The sequence below is a fragment of the Orcinus orca genome, chromosome 5, assembly GCF_937001465.1.
Source record: "Orcinus orca chromosome 5, mOrcOrc1.1, whole genome shotgun sequence".
NCBI lineage: Eukaryota > Metazoa > Chordata > Mammalia > Artiodactyla > Delphinidae > Orcinus > Orcinus orca.
The window spans coordinates 2063409-2084514 of NC_064563.1; the positions used below are offsets into that span (position 1 = coordinate 2063409).

Below are 21106 nucleotides of genomic sequence, written 5' to 3' on the forward strand. Positions count from 1 at the left end.
GCCTCACCTGTGACCCCCAACACCTCATCCCGGTGGGGGTCTGAATCGAGACTCTGGGGCACCGCTAATCTCTGGCAGACCTCCCCCATCTCTTCCACTGGGTTCCCCCTGGGTCCACCCACAGCCCCCTGGGACTTTCTCGTGGCCCCCAGCTCCTCTCCCACCACTCACAAATTTCTGCCCGAGTCAGCTCGTCCCAGATCAAAAAGCCCTGTCATCTCACAGACCTCTGAGCTTTACTCCCCTTTGTTTCCCCTTTATCCAGCAGTGACTCCTGGATATTTTCGAGGGTTCACATACTCACCTGGTATCACACTGGGATACACCCATGGCCTCACTGACACTCTCCCTTGTGGTTTCTTGACCCCAGCCATGGGCCAAAGGCCGGGCCCACACGAGCATGGGTCTTGCCTTTCTCCACAGTGCCAGTCACTGTCACACGCCTCCCCATGGAAGAGACCTTCATGCATCCTGCTGGCACACACACCCTTGCCCTTCACCTTGCAATTGTCACCCACTGGCTCTCAAGACAGAACAGTCTCAAGGCTGTCCTCAGCACCCCCGCACTTATGGGCAGGACACTCTCACCCTCCCGTCCCCAGGCCCCTCTGGCCGGCACCCCCAGCCTGCTGGCATCCTTGTGGGCAACACTGCAGATGGCAGGGACAACAGCCCCCACCCCTCCACCCCATGCGCCCACTCGCATGGGCTCGTTTCCTGGCTCAAATCATCTCCTGGTTTCTAGGGGAACTCGTGGGGGTGGGGGGAGGTGTGGTGTGAGCATTGGAGACAGGACGATTCTTTTTTTCCATCACCCTCTCCCCTGCATCCCCACTCCTTCCCCCGCCCTTCCTTCCCGTCATTTCTCATCACTCTTTCCAACCAGCATGAAGCTGCTCAGAGGAACCCTGTCTCTTTTCAGAAGGAGAGGGACACAGGTACCAGCTGGAAGGGGCACCTGCTTACCCACACTTGGGTCATTGGAGAATTCTAAAGGATACATTCAGTTGGTGATGGCGAATAACCCAGGGAGTTCCATGATGGAGGGCCTTCTGGAAGTCCATCCCGACCTAGATGTGGCAGTGATAACATGTGTGAGATGAAGAGTGTTCCACTGCCCTCCCCCAGTACCGTGGAGTGGGAACTAATCCCATGAGAAGCAAAGACAGAATTCGAGGCATTCCCCTAGGGAGAATCCATCCCACCAATCAACATCCTCAGACAGGACACTCACATGAGGTCTGTATTTCCCTGCTGATGTCCTGTCCCGCTTTCGCCCCGCTGAGTACTTTCTGAATGACCAAGAGCAGAAGAGCCACTTGACAGAGGAGAAACCTGGTGGGCAGGCACCCCAAAAGTCAATTCCATTCGAAATAATGGAGGCCACATGAAACACACTTCAATGGACGTCCACAGTAAATATCACGTTATGGATATATTTACCATGATGATGTTCGGGAATTCAAAAAAAAAAAAAAGAAAGGGAAAAAAAGGTGTATGGAAAAGTGATTAAGTGGCTCTTTCCACAAATAAACCTATGGGTAAAAAGAGAAACAGTTTTCCACCAAAGCCTAAAGGTTGTGAAAAACACTGCCACACAAAATGCAGTCCCTTTCTTTGATGTTAAGGTGTACAAAAAGGTGAGAGATAAGGTTCCTTTGATGAGAAATTCTCCACGAGATTGGAGATCAAGTGACAGTAAAGCCATATAAAAGTCAGCGGGGTTCTGACTTTCACCAGTCTCTTCACCAGTCCCGTGGGTTCTGCACCATGTCCAGTGGAGTTTGTCCAGCACTCACGTTTCTTCCCCTTGTTCCTGAGGGAAGTAGAACAGTACTCAAAGTACGAGTGAGTTGTGAGGTGTGAGGTTGTCCTCAGGCAATGGAGTAAACACCCCTTGATTTACAGAGGAATCACTGGAATAGTACTTAGGAAGTTTCATTTCTACAACAGCACTGTATTTGAATTTCCCTTTTTCGCACAAAGCCGAAACGAAAGCAAACAAAGAATCACATGAACAAACTCACACCCAACAACGTGCCTTCAGGTATCATCCCGTCATCCTCCATTTCTCATGGGGCACTTCCTTTGAGAACACTCCCAGTAGGAAATCAGAATTCAGCCCTATGACTTTTTTAAATTGTTTTTTGTTAATTTGAGTTCTTTCATGAAATGGTCAATCTACTTTTCTTTTTTTCAATTATTTTCGTTTTATGGGCACCCTACCCTCTAAATAATAGAGATCTCTCTCCCTGTTTCCTGACCTAACTTGTGAGCCAGAAACAAAGATACTGAAAAATGGGAAATTTCAATATACGTAGAAACTAGGGAAAGTAGGCGATGACATTTGAACTAATGTCAAATTTATTTGACCTTACCGAAAGGGGAGTGACTAGATCCCATGAACTGTAGGGAATCAAGAAAGCAGAAATGAGGGAGTTCGATAGATACATGTATACATACAAAGATACATAGAGAGGCAAGACATTCATATTCACATACCAATTATACACACATACATAGATCTTGATCTATGACATACCGCTTCCTACATACCACACACTGGATCTGCTGTGAATGTGCTGAAATTGGCCTGAATGTCCTCTCTTCTCTGTGTGTTCTTTTTTAGGAAGCATGGGAAGAGAGACCAGGCGAAAGAGGACTTTCATCTCTCCTTCTCAAACAAGGGTCCTTGTGCAAGCCTTTGAGAGGGATCGATTTCCATCTATTGCTGCCAGGGAAGAATTGGCTCACCAGACAGGAATTCCCGAACCTCGAATCCAGGTAAGTTCTCCACCAGTGGGTGGAACTTGGTTTCTCCCACGAAAAAGGAGTGTTAACCTTGCGATGGGTTGCTGCTGGATACATGTCGGCTTGGAGACAGGGGACTGGGAGGAAGTTCCCTTCGTCTTATGAATACGCTAAAGGGGGCTGATTTGAAGGCATCCATTTCCAGAAGAGGACAGGGCAATGGAAGTCCTGGGCAGCCAGGGAGGGGCCTGAGTTTGTAGCTGGTCAATGCCAGCTCTCCTCAAAGACAGGGGTGGGGAGGGGTACGGAGAGTGGTGTGAGTCTTGTGTTGCCCTAACATCCTCCCACATTTTCAAGAGCCAAGGTGAAAGCTCTATAGGAAAAATGGCCCTTAGGTGAGGCCCAACAGTACTTGCCATGGGTCTGACAGATTGGAGGGCATGTCCGGTCAGGGCAGGGCAGGGTGGGGCGGGCTGGGGCGGGGCGGGAATGAGGCGGTGCAAAGTCGATCTGGATTGTCACGCTGCTAATGCTCCTGTCTCCCCATATGGTTCCCTAGATATGGTTCCAGAACCGAAGAGCTCGGCACCCAAAGCAGAGCGCTAGTGGGCCTGTGAATGCCTTAGCCAAAGGCCCTGATGTCACATCAGCTGTGACTGCCCTGTCGGACCAAAGCACCCTGCCCACTGTCCATAGAAGCTCTCATCGTTATCGTCCCTCTCAAGCACCTGATAGCATGCAATCCCTTGCTGCGGCCACTGCTCTTTTCTCCCCCTTCTTTCTTGTGCCAGAGGCTTCCTATGGGTGCTGTGTGGGCCAGCCGTTGATGTTCATCATGCTCCAGCCCAGCCTGGCAGCCCTTCAGAGATGCCAGAACCCACAGCCTCTTCTGGCCACAGTTCCGTGGGGCGAACGGTCACATGCTCTCATCGCCAGTGGGCAGCCTGCCCAGGGGGCCATCTGGCCACCTGCACCACCAGAGACACACTTCTGGCAGCAGCAGGCAAGCTCAGGTGAAGAGACATCTCCCCAGCTGGAGCAACAGCCCCAGCGCTCAGCCCTTACAGGCTCCTCAAGCCTCCTGGATGAACTCTTGTCAGACGTGGACATTCTGGACAAGGCAGGCCCTTTTCTGAATGTGGACACAGAGGAAGAGGAACTTGCAGCAACCCTGGAAGCCCCCCTTAGCGAGGAAGAATTCAAGACCCTGCTTGACATACTGCCAGGCTCCCCAGTGCCACAGGTTTAGGGGCAGGAAGGAAGGCCTTGCCCCGAGCCCCTTTCAAGCCTCCTTTCCTGGGAGGCAGAGCCATGGGGGAGAGAAAGAAGAAGGAACAAGCAACGCTCATGATAGTGTCTGGCAGGGAGAACAAGGCAAGTTGACTGTCGACAGCAACTGCGTTGTGCCCAGGAGGGATGCCATGCTCCACATGGACTGTCACAAACCTTGCGCACCAAGAGGGACACCCTCTCTGAAGCCTCAAGGAATTCAAACCTTCCAATGAGAATGAGGAGGACCCAACACTGAACTGGATTTCCCCGTTGTATGTGACATTCCATTGATCCAATCAATAAATCTTGGCACTCAGTTCAAGTTCTTGGTTGTACTTTTGTCGCTTTGATTTCTCCCGCATTTCCTCAGAGAGGTGAAATCCCTCCCATGACCTGGGACAGCATGGAAGGCGGTCCAGATACCCCTGTCTAGTCCCGTAGCTTGTAGCCACAAACACACCCTAGTGGAATCACGAAAACAGGCTCTCAGTGACAACATTCCTTGCTTTCTGGGTGCATGGTATGGAAGGGTTCGTCGAGGGCATTGCCTTTACACACAAGGACAGAACTATGCAAACACTTTCATTGCCAGGGTTCATAGTAACAACTGTGCCCAATGTATTATGCACACAAATCATCACTCTCCATCTCTCTCTCTCTCTCTCTCTCTCTCTCTTTCTCTCTCTCTCTCCCTCACTTTCTCTCTCTCTTTCTCTTTCACTTTCTCTCTCTCTCTCTCTCTTTCTTTTCACTGGGCAGAAATGGAACATCATTTTCAAGAGCCACACAGGTGGCATAGGCCTTCTGGGAAAATAATCTGGCCACGGTAGCCTCAGGACAAGTAGGATTGGAGATATGGAAAGAGACAGCTTATGGAAGAGTTGGTGCTGTCAAGAGGGTGGGGGGAACACAGGGCCACAGTGTTCCAGGAAACACTGAGATGCTTGTGGGTGGAAGGACTTGCACAGGCTCTTCCTAGAGCTAGGAACTGTGGCTTTACCATCTTGGTTGTCCAATGCTGGCCGCTCCAGAGAAACCTCGGAGCCCAGGGACAGGCAGCGGTACCTCCACAGGGAGGCCACCGGTGCACTGTGCATAAACACACCTGCGGGCTCTCAGGATTCCCTGGCTGCCATGCAGATCACAGCTTCTGCTCCCCCAAGCAAGCTTATCCCACCTGGATTGTCCAGGAGGGAGGTGATCCAGGTCTGGCAGGCAGTGCCTTCTGGGAGAAGCCAGCAAATCCCATGTTTCAGTGATTAATTTTCTCAGCCAAAACTTCCAACTACTCGGGAAACCCCCCCCCTGATCCAACAAGATGGTCATGCCTCCCTCTGATCTCTGGCACTTCAGGACAACGGACTAGGACATACTCCTCCTCAGGATATCCTCCTGGGCCCCCTGGGACTTGCAGACACCTACTGGTCCCGGGGACATCCGTCCAAGGGTACCACCTGACAACCGACCTTAGTGGGTACAGAAAATCAAACACACAGATCACACAAACACCCCTACGTGCACACACACACACACACACACACACCAGCCACGTTTTCACGAATTGCTGGTGTAATTACTCTGATTGCCAACTGTTTCTGAATAAGCTCACTATCCTCATGTTAATCCACATGATGGCAAAACAAGCATAATGGCAAAAGAACACATTTGGCATGGTCCTGTATTTCTGGGTGGGGTTTTCTTTGTTGGTTTGTTTTAAATTTTTCTATTCTCTGCAGCCCAAATGCAACGATAATATTGGGATGGCTGCACTTGGAATCCAAGCTTTCCTTTCAAACTCAGCTGTGTCATCATCCATCATGTAACGTGTTACATATCCCTCTCCTTCCCCTTCCCCTTCCCCTTCCCCTTCCCCTTCCTCTTCTCCTTCTCCTTCTTCTACTTCTTCTTCTTGGTACAGATGTCAGTTGACCACTGAATGTGAAACCGACTCTGTCTTTTGTACGCCAAGGATAAGCACTGAAAATAAGTTCCTTTCCTTGTGAACCATACACGTGTGGCATGCCCCTTTCTCTGGTCTCTCCATGGCATGTGAGCAACGGGGTGGGTTTCAGAGTACCTCTGAAAAAGTCCCAAACAGCTGAGGACCATGGGTAGACACTAGATAAGCACTCAAGCTTAGTATGTGAATTATCGGGAACTCAAACCCCAGCCAAGGAAATGCTTTAGGAGTGTGAGGCAATGATGTCCTGGTGGTGATGAGGGAAGTGGGAAACGTACTCGACGCAAACTAGGCTCTAGGTTCTCTCTCCATTTGGGAAAGTACAGTGACACACTTAAGCGTGAAGGACTCAGAGGTGGGGAATTCCACGGAGACGGAAAGTATGTGTGGAATGTGGAAAGGTGTGAAAAGGAAAGAGCACTGGACCCCAAGCATTCTGAAAAAGGATGACGAGGGCGGCAGCTTCAAAGGGACCTGGGAGCCTCCGAACAGGCCTTCCATTCCAACGCCCACTTGCCTCTCGGGATTCCTTCCAGGTTCTCAATTGGCAAGGAAGGGTTCCGCACCATCTGTGGCTATTTACATAAATAGGGGCGTGGCATCCTCATCCATTATAAACCCTGAGCTTCTGAGAACTGAACAGTTGGCCAGCACTTTCTGTGCCATCCCTGTGGGTCTCCCACCATGGATTCGTCCAGCTCATCCGGCACATACAGCACCTCCAGAGGTACGTTGCCCTCAGCATCTGGGCTCTGCGGTTAGATCATCCAAATACACTCATGCACCTCCCCGACCCAAGGGTTGATCACCACGAAGATTGAAGTTTCCCAATGACCACCAAATGGCATGCACTGATATGCTGGGACATGTTTCTGGAATCACTTGGGCAAAAGAATGCACCTTGGTTTGGGCATTTCACGTACATATTTCTGGTTTGCTGCTTCATTTGTTTTCCTTCTAGAAAGCCACATGGAAGTTGGTAGCCCTGTTGCCTGACAATGGCTTCTCTACTAAAAATTCCAGCCTGTGGTTGCAGTGAATGGAACACGAGTATTTGATAACGTTCCCAACTAAACTGACACTATTTTCCAGTTGACAGTGTTTGGGATTTTGAATTTGTTTCGCATGTTCTATTCTTGCTGTTGTTGCGGATTTGCTCTGTTATGTTGCGTGTTCCATTTGAACTGGTTAACTTCCATGGTGTCCATGGAAATAATCCACATCCAGTATGTGTTAAGATTAGGAGACAAAGAGAGATTTTCTTTGAGCACAACTGAAAGCTAGAACCTGGGAAACAGAGATTCCAGGAGCACTCAAACTGTCTTTCATTAGACTCCAAGGTAGGCACTGCAGGAGTCTCTGGAAAGCCAAAATCTGCAGTGTGACATGTCCGTTCCTTGAGTGCTTTCCAAATATGTTCCTTGGAGCTGGCAGGAAGGAAGGGCGCTTTAAAAAGGAGTCCCCGTTGGGGATTCGAAACCCTTGCCTTGTCTTGAATCCTTCCAGAGGGAGACCTGGAGACGACCCTACGTCACCAGCTGCCAGCTGCTAGTGCAGGTAGCCCTTGTAGAAGGGTTGGCATTGACCTAGAGTTGGAGAGATTTCAGGAAACTCAAGATCTCAAGGGTGTGCCGGACATGCCTGAAACCACACCCTCCCCGGCCATCACACCCGGCTCCCACCTTAGAATGCAGGAAACAAACACCCATCCATTCCCTTGCTACAAGAAATACGCAACCTCAAATAGGAAAGGGGTGGGGGGCAGCCCTTCAGACTGCCCAACTGAAAGAATAGCACGCACACGGGGCGAGTCACCATGACCTCGGTGACTAAAAGGGAAACTCATCTTCTGAGGAGTACTGGGCTGTTGTGGGTGTGTGGGTGGGTTGGCGCCATCAGACAGGGCAGCACGTTGGTCATGGCTCAAAAAAATAGGTTTTCTAAACAATCCTCTAGTGTGTTCTGTGTTGGGGGTTGGCTTGTGTGTTTGTCTGGCTTCATTTGGCTTTCGTCTACTTTCCTTTCCAATAGTGAAAGTGCAGATATGCTGTGCGAATGATAGTTCAGAAGCCAGGTTCCTATGGTTAGCATAGAGTTAGAGGTAAATCTGGTAGAAGCCATCAAGATTTTCCAAGGCCTCCACAGGTGGAAAATCCTTCCACCCGTTTTGGTCACGGTAGCCTGTTTTCCTAGGGCTTTCCCCTTCTGTTTGCATTGCGTCCTGTGGATCATTGGCGATGGTGAGGAGATCCCCATAGCCTTGACCCTCAGCTTAGCTTGAGCCCCCAGGGTCCCACTCAGCGTGGCTTTCGGGGTTACCCACGGTTTTTCCAAATGCACAGTCTTCCCGTGGCTTAGAGCTTTTTCTCATGGCACAGGAACCAGCACTGGGCCGGCACCGTTGATTTGCACCTCCATGGATTCTCCCCTGACACATTCCCCCTCTTCTCTCCCACAGGCCGACTCTCAAGACCATCGCGAAGGAGGAGGCTTGTTCTGAGTCTGAGTCAGAAGGACACCCTGCAAGCACTCTTTCAACAGAACCCCTACCCCGGGATAACGACCAGAGAATGGCTGGCACGAGAACTGGACATTCCAGAAAGCAGAATTCAGGTACAACCGAGTCTCTCGATCCATTTTCCCTCTCGGGGTCCATGTCCAGACGCAAGTTGCCCCACTCCAGTTGCACTCCTTACTCTAGGGCTTTCCTCTTCGGGGTGCTCCAGACAGCAGGAACTCAAATCTTGGCAATAAGGTGGCTCCCTTTGGAAAACGTGGCTGGACTGAGCTGTGTGGCGAGAGGTCCATTCAAATGTGTGGTCAAGTATAAAGGGCAAGGGGCCAAGGAAGCAGGAAGGCCTGGTGGTGTCAAGGAGATGTTACCTTGATGGCTGGCCTTCGAGGAACTAGCTGTGCTGAAGACTTCCCTCTCTGGGCAGGTTGGGGAGGAGTCACCAAAGTTAGGGACACCGTGCCTGTGACCTTACATAGCGTCACCAAAGACTGATTGACTTTCCCTACGAACACTTTTCCTCAGGGTGTCCAATTTGCCCTGCACCACCATCAGAAATGTCTAAAGACATGCACACACACACGCACACAAGCACAGGTCCACACTGCTGTTCGGCCTCGGGGAATGAGGTAGCATGCACAATGTTTCACTGTTGAAGACAAGGACACATATTCTGAAGAAGGGGAGCGGGTACATAAGAGCCTCCTGACCTAATAGTGATGGAGGCATGTAGTCCCTGAGAAGTAAGTGTCAATGAGTAGTTCCCAGGCAGCATGAGAAGAGTGGTTTTCATGGGGGCACTTGCTAATGGATACGATTGCATGTTATGAGACAGTACTGCCTGTGGGGACATAAGAGAGGCAGGGAGACATGAATCGGGCATGGACTATGGGAAATGGGAGGCAAAGAGACCAAATGAGGGAAAGGAGATTGAGCCTGAGAGCCTGGGACAGAGACAGAGAGAGGGGAAGGCAGGCAGGCAGTCACTTGGGCAGCCGGGGGGTCGCAACAGAGACAGACGTCAACAGGTAGATGTGGAGAATCGTAGACAGAGACCAAAAGACCCACAGAGAAAATGGTAGTTTTGATGAGAACGGCTGGGGCGGGGGAGAGAGACAGAGAGAGTTAGCTATCCATCCCATTCTGACTGTGGGAAAGCAAGCATTGTCTCCTCCTGTGTCACAAGTCATTACTCTGGACACCAGTAAGGTGACTCGAAGAGAAAGGATTATTTTCACAGACACAGATTGTGTATTCTGGAATCTGGTGCACTTCTTCAGAGGTAAAAGCCGGAGTCTACATTCTACATGCTAGTGAGACTTCAGTCCCTTTGAATCGTAAATATTTCCACTGGGGGCAGACGGGCCATACTGGGTCTCCATCAGTCGGCTTGTTGCTGGCCGGCTGGCCGGCCAGCCGACTGGCTGGTGCGTTTGTTCTATGGTGCATCCCTGCAATAGATCTTGGAACTACGTGCATAAGCATTGAAAGACAAGGCTTTCTTTCTTTGTACCCAGGTTTGGTTTCAAAACCAACGAAGAAGACGCCTAAAGCAGAGCCAATTGCTGTCAGAGAATGCCTTCAAAGGAGGGCAGTCACAGCCGCTGCGGCCCCCACCACCTGAGGCTTTGACTCGAGGTAAGTACCCGGCATTCCATAGGCATTTCCCCAGAGCATCTCCTTGAGACAGAATCATCTATGAACGTGGATGACCATGGGAGGCCAAGAACACTTCAGAGAGGAAACCATGATATCTTGGGTTCTTGCCCCATTCCTGTTCCACCCAGGAGCATCATGCTCCTCTTGGAGGGTGGGGAGATGCATGCCCAGGAAGGCTTGGAATCTTTGGGTCCAGAAACTGCCCGGACATGCAGAAATGCCTTCTTCCATCACATGGGGCGTTTTTACATAGCACTGAGTAAGTTGTATTAATGTATCGATCTTGATCTATGACATACCGCTTCCTACATACCACACACTGGATCTGCTGTGAATGTGCTGAAATTGGCCTGAATGTCCTCTCTTCTCTGTGTGTTCTTCTTTAGGAAGCATGGGAAGAGAGGCCAGGCGAAAGAGGACTTTCATCTCTCCTTCTCAAACAAGGATCCTTGTGCAAGTCTTTGAGAGGGATCGATTTCCATCTATTGCTGCCAGGGAAGAATTGGCTCACCAGACAGGAATTCCCGAACCTCGAATCCAGGTAAGTTCTCCACCAGTGGGTGGAACTTGGCTTCTCCCACGAGAAAGGAGTGTTAACCCTTGCGATGGGTTGTTGCTGGATATATGTAGGCTTGGAGATGCGGGATTGGGAGGACGTTCCCTTTGTCTTACGAATACGCTACGGGGGCTGATCTGAAGGCATCCATTTCCAGAAGAGGACAGGGCAATGGAAGTCCTGGGCAGCCAGGGAGGGGCCTGAGTTTGTAGCTGGTCAATGCCAGCTCTCCTCAAAGACAGGGGTGGGGAGGGGTGCGGAGAGTGGTGTGAGTCCTGTGTTGCCCTGACGTCCTCCCGCATTTTCAAGAGCCAAGGTGAAAGCTCTATAGGAAAAATGGCCCTTAGGTGAGGCCCAACAGTACTTGCCATGGGTCTGACAGATTGGAGGGCATGTCAGGTCAGGGCAGGGCAGGGTGGGGCGGGCTGGGGCAGGCCGGGAATGAGGCAGTGGCAAGTCGATCTGGATTGTCACACTGCTTATGCTCCTGTCTCCCCATATGGTTCCCTAGATATGGTTCCAGAACCGAAGAGCTCGGCACCCAAAGCAGAGTGCTAGTGGGCCTGTGAATACCTCAGCCAAAGGCCCTGATGCCACATCAGCTGTGACTGCCCTGTCAGACCAAAGCACCCTGCCCACTGTCCATAGAAGCTCTCATCGTTATCGTCCCTCTCATGCACCTGATAGCATGCAATCCTTTGCTGCGGCCACTCCTGTTTTCTCCCCCTCCTTTCTTGTGCCAGAGGGTTCCTATGGGTGCCGTGTGGGCCAGCCGTTGATGTTCATCATGCTCCAGCCCAGCCTGGCAGCCCTTCAAAGATGCCAGAACGCACAGCCTCTTCTGGCCACAGTTCCGTGGGGCGAACGGTCACATGCTTTCACCGCCAGTGGGCAGCCTGCCCAGGGGGCCATCTGGCCACCTGCACCACCAGAGACACAATTCTGGCAGCAGCAGGCAAGCTCAGGTGAAGAGTCATCTCCCCAGCTGGAGCAACAGCCCCAGCACTCAGCCTTTACAGGCTCCTGAAGCCTACTGGATGAAATCTTGTCAGACGTGGACATTCTGGACAAGGCAGGCCCTTTTCTGAATGTGGACACAGAGGAAGAGGAACTTGCAGCAACCCTGGAAGCCCCCCTTAGCGAGGAAGAATTCAACGCCCTGCTTGACATACTGCCAGGCTCCCCAGTGCCACAGGTTTAGGGGCAGGAAGGAAGGACTTCCCCCGAGCCCCTTTCAAGCCTCCTTTCCTGGGAGGCAGAGCCATGGGGGAGAGAAAGAAGAAGGAACAAGCAACGCTCATGATAGTGTCTGGCAGGGAGAACAAGGCAAGTTGACTGTCGACAGCAACTGCGTTGCGCCCAGGAGGGATGCCATGCTCCACACGGACTGTCACAAAGCTTGCACACCAAGAGGGACACCCTCTCTGAAGCCTCAAGGAATTCAAACCTTCCAATGAGAACGAGGAGGACCCAACGCTGAACTGGATTTCCCCGTTGTATGTGACATTCCATTGATCCAATCAATAAATCTTGGCACTCAGTTCAAGTTCTTGGTTGTGATTTTGTCACTTTGATTTCTCCCATGTTTCCTCAGAGAGGTGAAATCCCTCCCATGACCTGGGACAGCATGGAAGGCGGTCCAGATACCCCTGTCTAGTCCCGTAGCTTGTAGCCACAAACACACCCTAGTGGAATCACGAAAACAGTCTCTCAGTGACAACATTCACTTGCTTTCTGGGTGCATGGTATGGAAGGGTTCCTCGAGGGCATTGCCTTTGCACACAAGGACAGAACTATGCAAACACTTTCATTGCCAGGGTTCATAGTAACAAATGTGCCCAATGTATTATGCACACAAATCATCTCTCTCCATCTCTCTCTCTCTCTCTTTCTCTCTCTCTCTCTCTCTCTCTCTCTGTCTCTCTCTCTCTCTCTGGCTCATTATCTGTCCACGGCTACACACTACAGGCACACACCTCTCAAAAGATAAGCCAAGTTATAACTAAAGTGATGCACAAATGAACTGAAAAACCAAATGCCTGTGGCATTGTTACGTCATGGCAGATGATCCCTTCCACTGCTTCTTTCAAAAATATTTTCCAACACATGTGCCTCGTACACTCTGTGTTGAGTGATTCTCCACTGGCTCAATCCGTGTGCCCCATGTCCAGCATGGGAGTGTCAGTGGCACGAAGTATTAAAATAATCTAATGTGTAAACAACAATGTATCTGAGTCTCTGGATACAACTGCATCCGGGTCTCTAGCTCTATTGTGTGCATATCTCTGCAGATACATCTAGTCCTCAACTCCCTCCCAGTCACTCCCCTGTCTTAGGCTCCCATTTGTCCAGAGTTCTAGAGCTATATACAGCGCTCTCTCGCTCTCTCTCCCTCTCTCTCTCTCCCTCACTTTCTCTCTCTCTTTCTCTTTCACTTTCTCTCTCCCTCTCTCTCCTTCTTTTCACTGGGCAGAAATGGAACATCATTTTCAAGAGCCACACAGGTGGCATAGGCCTTCTGGGAAAAGAATCTGGCCACGGTAGCCTCAGGACAAGTAGGATTGGAGATGTGGAAAGAGACAGCTTATGGAAGAGTTGGTGCTGTCAAGAGGGTGGGGGGAACACTGGGTCACAGTGTTCCGGGAAACACTGAGATGCTTGTGGGTGGAAGGACTTGCACAGGCTCTTCCTAGAGCTAGGAGCTGTGGCTTTACCATCTTGGTTGTCCAATGCTGGCCGCTCCAGAGAAACCTCGGAGCCCAGGGACAGGCAGCGATACCTCCACAGGGAGGCCACCGGTGCACTGTGCATAAACACACCTGCGGGCTCTCAGGATTCCCTGGCTGCCATGCAGATCACAGCTTCTGCTCCCCCAAGCAAGCTTATCCCACCTGGATTGTCCAGGAGGGAGGTGATCCAGGTCTGGCAGGCAGTGCCTTCTGGGAGAAGCCAGCAAATCCCATGTTTCAGTGATTAATTTTCTCAGCCAAAACTTCCAACTACTCGGGAAAACCCCCCCTGATCCAACAAGATGGTCATGCCTCCCTCTGATCTCTGGCACTTCAGGACAAGGGACTAGGACATACACCTCCTCAGGACATCCTCCTGGGCCCCCTGGGACTTGCAGACACCTACTGGTCCCGGTGACATCCGTCCAAGGGTACCACCAGACAACCGACCTTAGTGGGTACAGAAAATCAAACACACGGATCACACTAACACCCCTACACACACACACACACACACATACAAACACACACACACACACACACACACACACACACACCAGCCACGTTTTCACGAAATGCTGGTGTAATTACTCTGATTGCCAACTGTTTCTGAATAAGCTCACTATCCTCATGTTAATCCACGTGGTGGCAAAAGAAGCATGGTGGCAAAAGAACACATTTGGCATGTTTCTGTATTTCTGGGTGGGGTTTTTTTGTTGGTTTGTTTTAAGTTTTTCTATTCTCTGCAGCCCAAATGCACTGAAAATGTTGGGATGGCTGTACTTGGAATCCAAAGCTTTCCTTTCAAACTCAGCTGTGTCATCATCCATCATGTAACGTGCTACATATCCCTCTCCTTCCCCTTCCCCTTCCCCTTCCCCTTCCCCTTCCCCTTCCTCTTCTCCTTCTCCTTCTTCTACTTCTTCTTCTTGGTACAGATGTCAGTTGACCACTGAATGTGAAACCGACTCTGTCTTTTGTACGCCAAGGATAAGCACTGAAAATAAGTTCCTTTCCTTGTGAACCATACACGTGTGGCATGCCCCTTTCTCTGGTCTCTCCATGGCATGTGAGCAACGGGATGGGTTTCAGAGTACCTCTGAAAAAGTCCCAAACAGCTGAGGACCATGGGTAGACACTAGATAAGCACTCAAGCTTAGTATGTGAATTATCGGGAACTCAAACCCCAGCCAAGGAAATGCTTTAGGAGTGTGAGGCAATGATGTCCTGGTGGTGATGAGGGAAGTGGGAAACGTACTCGACGCAAACTAGGCTCTAGGTTCTCTCTCCATTTGGGAAAGTACAGTGACACACTTAAGCGTGAAGGACTCAGAGGTGGGGAATTCCACGGAGACAGAAAGTATGTGTGGAATGTGGAAAGGTGTGAAAAGGAGAGAGCACTGGACCCCAAGCATTCTGGAAAAGGATGACGAGGGCGGCAGCTTCAAAGGGACCTGGGAGCCTCCGAACAGGCCTTCCATTCCAACGCCCACTTGCCTCTCGGGATTCCTTCCAGGTTCTCAATTGGCAAGGAAGGGTTCAGCACCATCTGTCGCTATTTACATAAATAGGGGCGTGGCATCCTCATCTATTATAGACCCTGAGCTTCTGAGAACTGAACAGTTGGCCAGCACTTTCCGTGCCATCCCTGTGGGTCTCCCACCATGGATTCGTCCAGCTCATCCGGCACATACAGCAACTCCAGAGGTACGTTGCCCTCAGCATCTGGGCTCTGCGGTTGGATCATCCAAATACACTCATGCACCTCCCTGACCCAAGGGTTGATCACCACGAAGATTGAAGTTTCCCAATGACCACCAAATGGCATGCACTGATATGCTGGGCCATGTTTCTGGAATCACTTGGGCAAAAGAATGCACCTTGGTTTGGGCATTTCACGTACATATTTCTGGTTTGCTGCTTCATTTGTTTTCCTTCTAGAAATCCACATGGAAGTTGGTAGCCCTGTTGCCTGACAATGGCTTCTCTACTAAAAATCCCAGCCTGTGGTTGCAGTGAATGGAACACGAGTATTTGATAACGTTCCCAACTAAACTGACACTATTTTCCAGTTGACAGTGTTTGGGATTTTGAATTTGTTTCGCATGTTCTATTCTTGCTGTTGTTGCGGATTTGCTCTGTTATGTTGCGTGTTCCATTTGAACTGGTTAACTTCCACGGTGTCCATGGAAATAATCCACATCCAGTATGTGTTAAGATTAGGAGACAAAGAGAGATTTTCTTTGAGCACAACTGAAAGCTAGAACCAGGGAAACAGAGATTCCAGGAGCACTCAAACTGTCTTTCATTAGACTCCAAGGTAGGCACTGCAGGAGTCTCTGGAAAGCCAAAATCTGCAGTGTGACAAGTCCGTTCCTTGAGTGCTTTCCAAATATGTTCCTTGGAGCTGGCAGGAAGGAAGGGCGCTTTAAAAAGGAGTCCCCGTTGGGGATCTGAAACCCTTGCCTTGTCTTGAATCCTTCCAGAGGGAGACCTGGAGACGACCCTACGTCACCAGCTGCCAGCTGCTAGGGCAGGTAGCCCTTGCAGAAGGGTTGGCATTGACCTAGAGTTGGAGAGATTTCAGGAAACTCAAGATCTCAAGGGTGTGCCGGACGTGCCTGAAACCACACCCTCCCCGGCCATCACACCCGGCTCCCCCCTTAGAATGCAGGAAACAAACACCCATCCATTCCCTTGCTACAAGAAATACGCAACCTCAAATAGGAAAGGGGTGGGGGGCAGCCCTTCAGACTGCCCAACTGAAAGAATAGCACGCACACGGGGCGAGTCACCATGACCTCGGTGACTAAAAGGGAAACTCATCTTCTGAGGAGTACTGGGCTGTTGTGGGTGTGTGGGTGGGTTGGCGCCATCAGACAGGGCAGCACGTTGGTCATGGCTCAAAAAAATAGGTTTTCTAAAAAATCCTCTAGTGTGTTCTGTGTTGGGGGTTGGCTTGTGTGTTTGTCTGGCTTCATTTGGCTTTCGTCTACTTTCCTTTCCAATAGTGAAAGTGCAGATATGCTGTGCGAATGATAGTTCAGAAGCCAGGTTCCTATGGTTAGCATAGAGTTAGAGGTAAATCTGGTAGAAGCCATCAAGATTTTCCAAGGCCTCCACAGGTGGAAAATCCTTCCACCCGTTTTGGTCACGGTAGCCTGTTTTCCTAGGGCTTTCCCCTTCTGTTTGCATTGCGTCCTGTGGATCATTGGCGATGGTGAGGAGATCCCCATAGCCTTGACCCTCAGCTTAGCTTGAGCCCCCAGGGTCCCACTCAGCATGGCTTTCGGGGTGCACCCACAGTTTTTCCAAATGCACAGTCTTCCCGTGGCTTAGAGCTTTTTCTCATGGCACAAGAACCAGCACTGGGCCGGCACCGTTGATTTGCACCTCCATGGATTCTCCCCTGACACATTCCCCCTCTTCTCTCCCACAGGCCGACTCTCAAGACCATCGCGAAGGAGGAGGCTTGCTCTGAGTCTGAGTCAGAAGGACACCCTGCAAGCACTCTTTCAACAGAACCCCTACCCCGGGATAACGACCAGAGAATGGCTGGCACGAGAACTGGACATTCCAGAAAGCAGAATTCAGGTACAACCGAGTCTCTCGATCCATTTTCCCTCTCGGGGTCCATGTCCAGACGCAAGTTGCCCCACTCCAGTTGCACTCCTTACTCTAGGGCTTTCCTCTTTGGGGTGCTCCAGACAGCAGGAAGTCGAATCTTGGCAAGAAGGTGGCTCCCTTTGGAAAACGTGGCTGGACTGAGCTGTGTGGCGAGAGGTCCATTCAAATGTGTGGTCAAGTATAAAAGGCGAGGGGCCAAGGAAGCAGGAAGGCCTGGTGGTGTCAAGGAGATGTTACCTTGATGGCTGGCCTCCGAGGAACTAGCTGTGCTGAAGACTTCCCTCTCTGGGCAGGTTGGAGAGGTGTCACCAAAGTTAGGAACACCATGCCTGTGACCTTACATAGTTTCGCCGAAGACTGATTGACTTTCCCTACGAACACTTTTTCTCAGGGTGTCCAATTTTCCGTGCACCACCATCAGAAATGTCTAAAGACATGCACACACACACGCACACAAGCACAGGTCCACACTGCTGTTCGGCCTCGGGGAATGAGGTAGCATGCACAATGTTTCACTGTTGAAGACAAGAACACATATTCTGAAGAAGGGGAGCGGGTACATAAGAGCCTCCTGACCTAAAAGTGATGGAGGCATGTAGTCCCTGAGAAGTAAGTGTCAATGTGTAGTTCCCAGGCAGCATGAGAAGAGTGGTTTTCATGGGGGCACTTGCTAATGGATACGATTGCATGTTATGAGACAGTACTGCCTGTGGGGACATAAGAGAGGCAGGGAGACATGAATCGGGCATGGACTATGGGAAACGGGAGGCAAAGAGACCAAATGAGGGAAAGGAGATTGAGCCTGAGAGTCTGGGACAGAGACAGAGAGAGGGGAAGGCAGGCAGGCAGTCACTTGGGCAGCCGGGGGGGTTGCAACAGAGACAGACGTCAACAGGTAGATGTGGAGAATCGTAGACAGAGACCAAAAGACCCACAGAGAAAATGGTAGTTTTGATGAGAACGGCTGGGGCGGGGGAGAGAGACAGAGAGAGTTAGCTATCCATCCCATTCTGACTGTGGGAAAGCAAGCATTGTCTCCTCCTGTGTCACAAGTCATTACTCTGGACACCAGTAAGGTGACTCGAAGAGGAAGGATTATTTTCACGGACACAGGTTGTGTATTCTGGAATCTGGTGCACTTCTTCAGAGGTAAAAGCCGGAGTCTACATTCTACATGCTAGTGAGACTTCAGTCCCTTTGAATCGTAAATATTTCCACTGGGGGCAGACGGGCCATACTGGGTCTCCATCAGTCGGCTTGTTGCTGGCCGGCTGGCTGGTGCGTTTGTGCGTTTGTTCTATGGTGCATCCCTGCAATAGATCTTGGAAGTACGTGCATAAGCATTGAAAGACAAGGCTCTCTTTCTTTGTACCCAGGTTTGGTTTCAAAACCAACGAAGAAGACGCGTAAAGCAGAGCCGATTGCTGTCGGAGAATGCCTTCAAAGGAGGGCAGTCACAGCCGCTGCGGCCCCCACCACCTGAGGCTTTGACTCGAGGTAAGTACCCGGCATTCCATAGGCATTTCCCCAGAGCATCTCCTTGAGACAGAATCATCTATGAACGTGGATGACCATGGGAGGCCAAGAACGCTTCAGAGAGGAAACCATGATATCTTGGGTTCTTGCCCCATTCCTGTTCCACCCAGGAGCATCATGCCCCTCTTGGAGGGTGGGGAGATGCATGCCCAGGAAGGCTTGGAATCTTTGGGTCCAGATCCTGCCCGGACATGCAGAAATGCCTTCTTCCATCACATGGGGCCTTTTCACATAACACTGAGTAAGGTGTATCGATGTATCGATCTTGATCTATGACATACCGCTTCCTACATACCACACACTGGATCTGCTGTGAATGTGCTGAAATTGGCCTGAATGTCCTCTCTTCTCTGTGTGTTCTTCTTTAGGAAGCATGGGAAGAGAGGCCAGGCGAAAGAGGACTTTCATCTCTCCTTCTCAAACAAGGGCCCTTGTGCAAGCCTTTGAGAGGGATCGATTTCCATCTATTGCTGCCAGGGAAGAATTGGCTCACCAGACAGGAATTCCCGAACCTCGAATCCAGGTAAGTTCTCCACCAGTGGGTGGAACTTGGCTTCTCCCACGAGAAAGGAGTGTTAACCCTTGCGACGGGTTGTTGCTGGATATATGTAGGCTTGGAGACGGGGGATTGGGAGGACGTTCCCTTCGTCTTACGAATACGCTACGGGGGCTGATCTGAAGGCATCCATTTCCAGAAGAGGACAGGGCAATGGAAGTCCTGGGCAGCCAGGGAGGGGCCTGAGTTTGTAGCTGGTCAATGCCAGCTCTCCTCAAAGACAGGGGTGGGGAGGGGTGCAGAGAGTGGTGTGAGTCCTGTGTTGCCCTGACGTCCTCCCGCATTTTCAAGAGCCAAGGTGAAAGCTCTATAGGAAAAATGGCCCTTAGGTGAGGCCCAACAGTACTTGCCATGGGTCTGACAGATTGGAGGGCATGTCAGGTCAGGGCAGGGCAGGGTGGGGCGGGCTGGGGCAGGCCGGGAATGAGGCGGTGGCAAGTCGATCTGGATTGTCACACTGCTAATGCTCCTGTCTCCCCATATGGTTCCCTAGATATGGTTCCAGAACCGAAGAGCTCGGCACCCAAAGCAGAGCGCTAGTGGGCCTGTGAATGCCTTAGCCAAAGGCCCTGATGCCACATCAGCTGTGACTGCCCTGTCGGACCAAAACACCCTGCCAACTGTCCATAGAAGCTCTCATCGTTATCCTCCCTCTCATGCACCTGATAGCATGCAATCCTTTGCTGCGGCCACTCCTGTTTTCTCCCCCTCCTTTCTTGTGCCAGAGGCTTCCTATGGGTGCTGTGTGGGCCAGCCGTTGATGTTCATCATGCTCCAGCCCAGCCTGGCAGCCCTTCAGAGATGCCAGAACCCACAGCCTCTTCTGGCCACAGTTCCGTGGGGCGAACGGTCACATGCTCTCATCGCCAGTGGGCAGCCTGCCCAGGGGGCCATCTGGCCACCTGCACCACCAGAGACACACTTCTGGCAGCAGCAGGCAAGCTCAGGTGAAGAGACATCTCCCCAGCTGGAGCAACAGCCCCAGCGCTCAGCCCTTACAGGCTCCTCAAGCCTCCTGGATGAACTCTTGTCAGACGTGGACATTCTGGACAAGGCAGGCCCTTTTCTGAATGTGGACACAGAGGAAGAGGAACTTGCAGCAACCTTGGAAGCCCCCCTTAGCGAGGAAGAATTCAACGCCCTGCTTGACATACTGCCAGGCTCCCCAGTGCCACAGGTTTAGGGGCAGGAAGGAAGGCCTTGCCCCGAGCCCCTTTCAAGCCTCCTTTCCTGGGAGGCAGAGCCATGGGGGAGAGAAAGAAGAAGGAACAAGCAACGCTCATGATAGTGTCTGGCAGGGAGAACAAGGCAAGTTGACTGTCGACAGCAACTGCGTTGTGCCCAGGAGGGATGCCATGCTCCACACGGACTGTCACAAAGCTTGCACACCAAGAGGGACACCCTCTCTGAAGCCTCAAGGAATTCAAACCTTCCAATGAGAAAGAGGAGGACCCAATGCTGAACTGGATTTCCCCGTTGTATGTGACATTCCATTGATCCAATCAATAAATCTTGGCACTCAGTTCAAGTTCTTGGTTGTGATTTTGTCACTTTGATTTCTCCCGTGTTTCCTCAGAGAGGTGAAATCCCTCCCATGACCTGGGACAGCATGGAAGGCGGTCCAGATACCCCTGTCTAGTCCCGTAGCTTGTAGCCACAAACACACCCTAGTGGAATCACGAAAACAGTCTCTCAGTGACAACATTCACTTGCTTTCTGGGTGCATGGTATGGAAGGGTTCCTCGAGGGCATTGCCTTTGCACACAAGGACAGAACTATGCAAACACTTTCATTGCCAGGGTTCATAGTAACAAATGTGCCCAATGTATTATGCACACAAATCATCTCTCTCCATCTCTCTTTCTCTCTCTCTCTCTCTCTCTGTCTCTCTCTCTCTCTCTGGCTCATTATCTGTCCACGGCTACACACTACAGGCACACACCTCTCA

The 21106-nt window shown here is 51.0% G+C and overlaps 3 protein-coding genes across 3 annotated transcripts; all 3 read left to right on the forward strand.

Annotated features, from left to right (window-relative positions):
* Nucleotides 1–1013: 1013 nt before the first annotated feature.
* On the forward strand, nucleotides 1014–4000 carry LOC125964500 (double homeobox protein 4-like protein 2). The gene is made up of 4 exons (XM_049710244.1): nucleotides 1014–1094; nucleotides 1987–2047; nucleotides 2630–2784; nucleotides 3311–4000. The coding sequence occupies exons 1-4, from the start codon at nucleotides 1014–1016 to the stop codon at nucleotides 3998–4000; spliced, it is 987 nt and encodes a 328-aa protein (XP_049566201.1).
* Nucleotides 4001–6667: 2667 nt separating this feature from the next.
* On the forward strand, nucleotides 6668–11737 carry LOC125964501 (double homeobox protein B-like). The gene is made up of 5 exons (XM_049710245.1): nucleotides 6668–6710; nucleotides 8442–8596; nucleotides 10013–10133; nucleotides 10541–10695; nucleotides 11222–11737. The coding sequence occupies exons 1-5, from the start codon at nucleotides 6668–6670 to the stop codon at nucleotides 11735–11737; spliced, it is 990 nt and encodes a 329-aa protein (XP_049566202.1).
* A 3366-nt stretch (nucleotides 11738–15103) lies between these two features.
* LOC125964502 (double homeobox protein 4-like protein 4) lies at nucleotides 15104–20341 on the forward strand. The gene is made up of 5 exons (XM_049710246.1): nucleotides 15104–15146; nucleotides 16879–17033; nucleotides 18443–18563; nucleotides 18971–19125; nucleotides 19652–20341. Exons 1-5 carry the CDS (start codon nucleotides 15104–15106, stop codon nucleotides 20339–20341), a joined length of 1164 nt encoding a protein of 387 aa, XP_049566203.1.
* Nucleotides 20342–21106: the final 765 nt, after the last annotated feature.

Coding starts and splice junctions, on each gene's coding strand:
- LOC125964500 (XM_049710244.1), top strand. CDS start 1,014: ATGGCGAATAACCCAGGGAGTTCCATGATGGAGGGCCTTCTGGAAGTC. Junction 1,095..1,986: donor ATGTGGCAGTGATAACATGT/GTGAGATGAAGA, acceptor TTTCGCACAAAG/CCGAAACGAAAGCAAACAAA. Junction 2,785..3,310: donor TTCCCGAACCTCGAATCCAG/GTAAGTTCTCCA, acceptor ATGGTTCCCTAG/ATATGGTTCCAGAACCGAAG.
- LOC125964501 (XM_049710245.1), top strand. CDS start 6,668: ATGGATTCGTCCAGCTCATCCGGCACATACAGCACCTCCAGAG. Junction 8,597..10,012: donor TTCCAGAAAGCAGAATTCAG/GTACAACCGAGT, acceptor CTTTGTACCCAG/GTTTGGTTTCAAAACCAACG. Junction 10,696..11,221: donor TTCCCGAACCTCGAATCCAG/GTAAGTTCTCCA, acceptor ATGGTTCCCTAG/ATATGGTTCCAGAACCGAAG.
- LOC125964502 (XM_049710246.1), top strand. CDS start 15,104: ATGGATTCGTCCAGCTCATCCGGCACATACAGCAACTCCAGAG. Junction 15,147..16,878: donor CACATACAGCAACTCCAGAG/GTACGTTGCCCT, acceptor TCTCTCCCACAG/GCCGACTCTCAAGACCATCG. Junction 18,564..18,970: donor ACCTGAGGCTTTGACTCGAG/GTAAGTACCCGG, acceptor GTTCTTCTTTAG/GAAGCATGGGAAGAGAGGCC.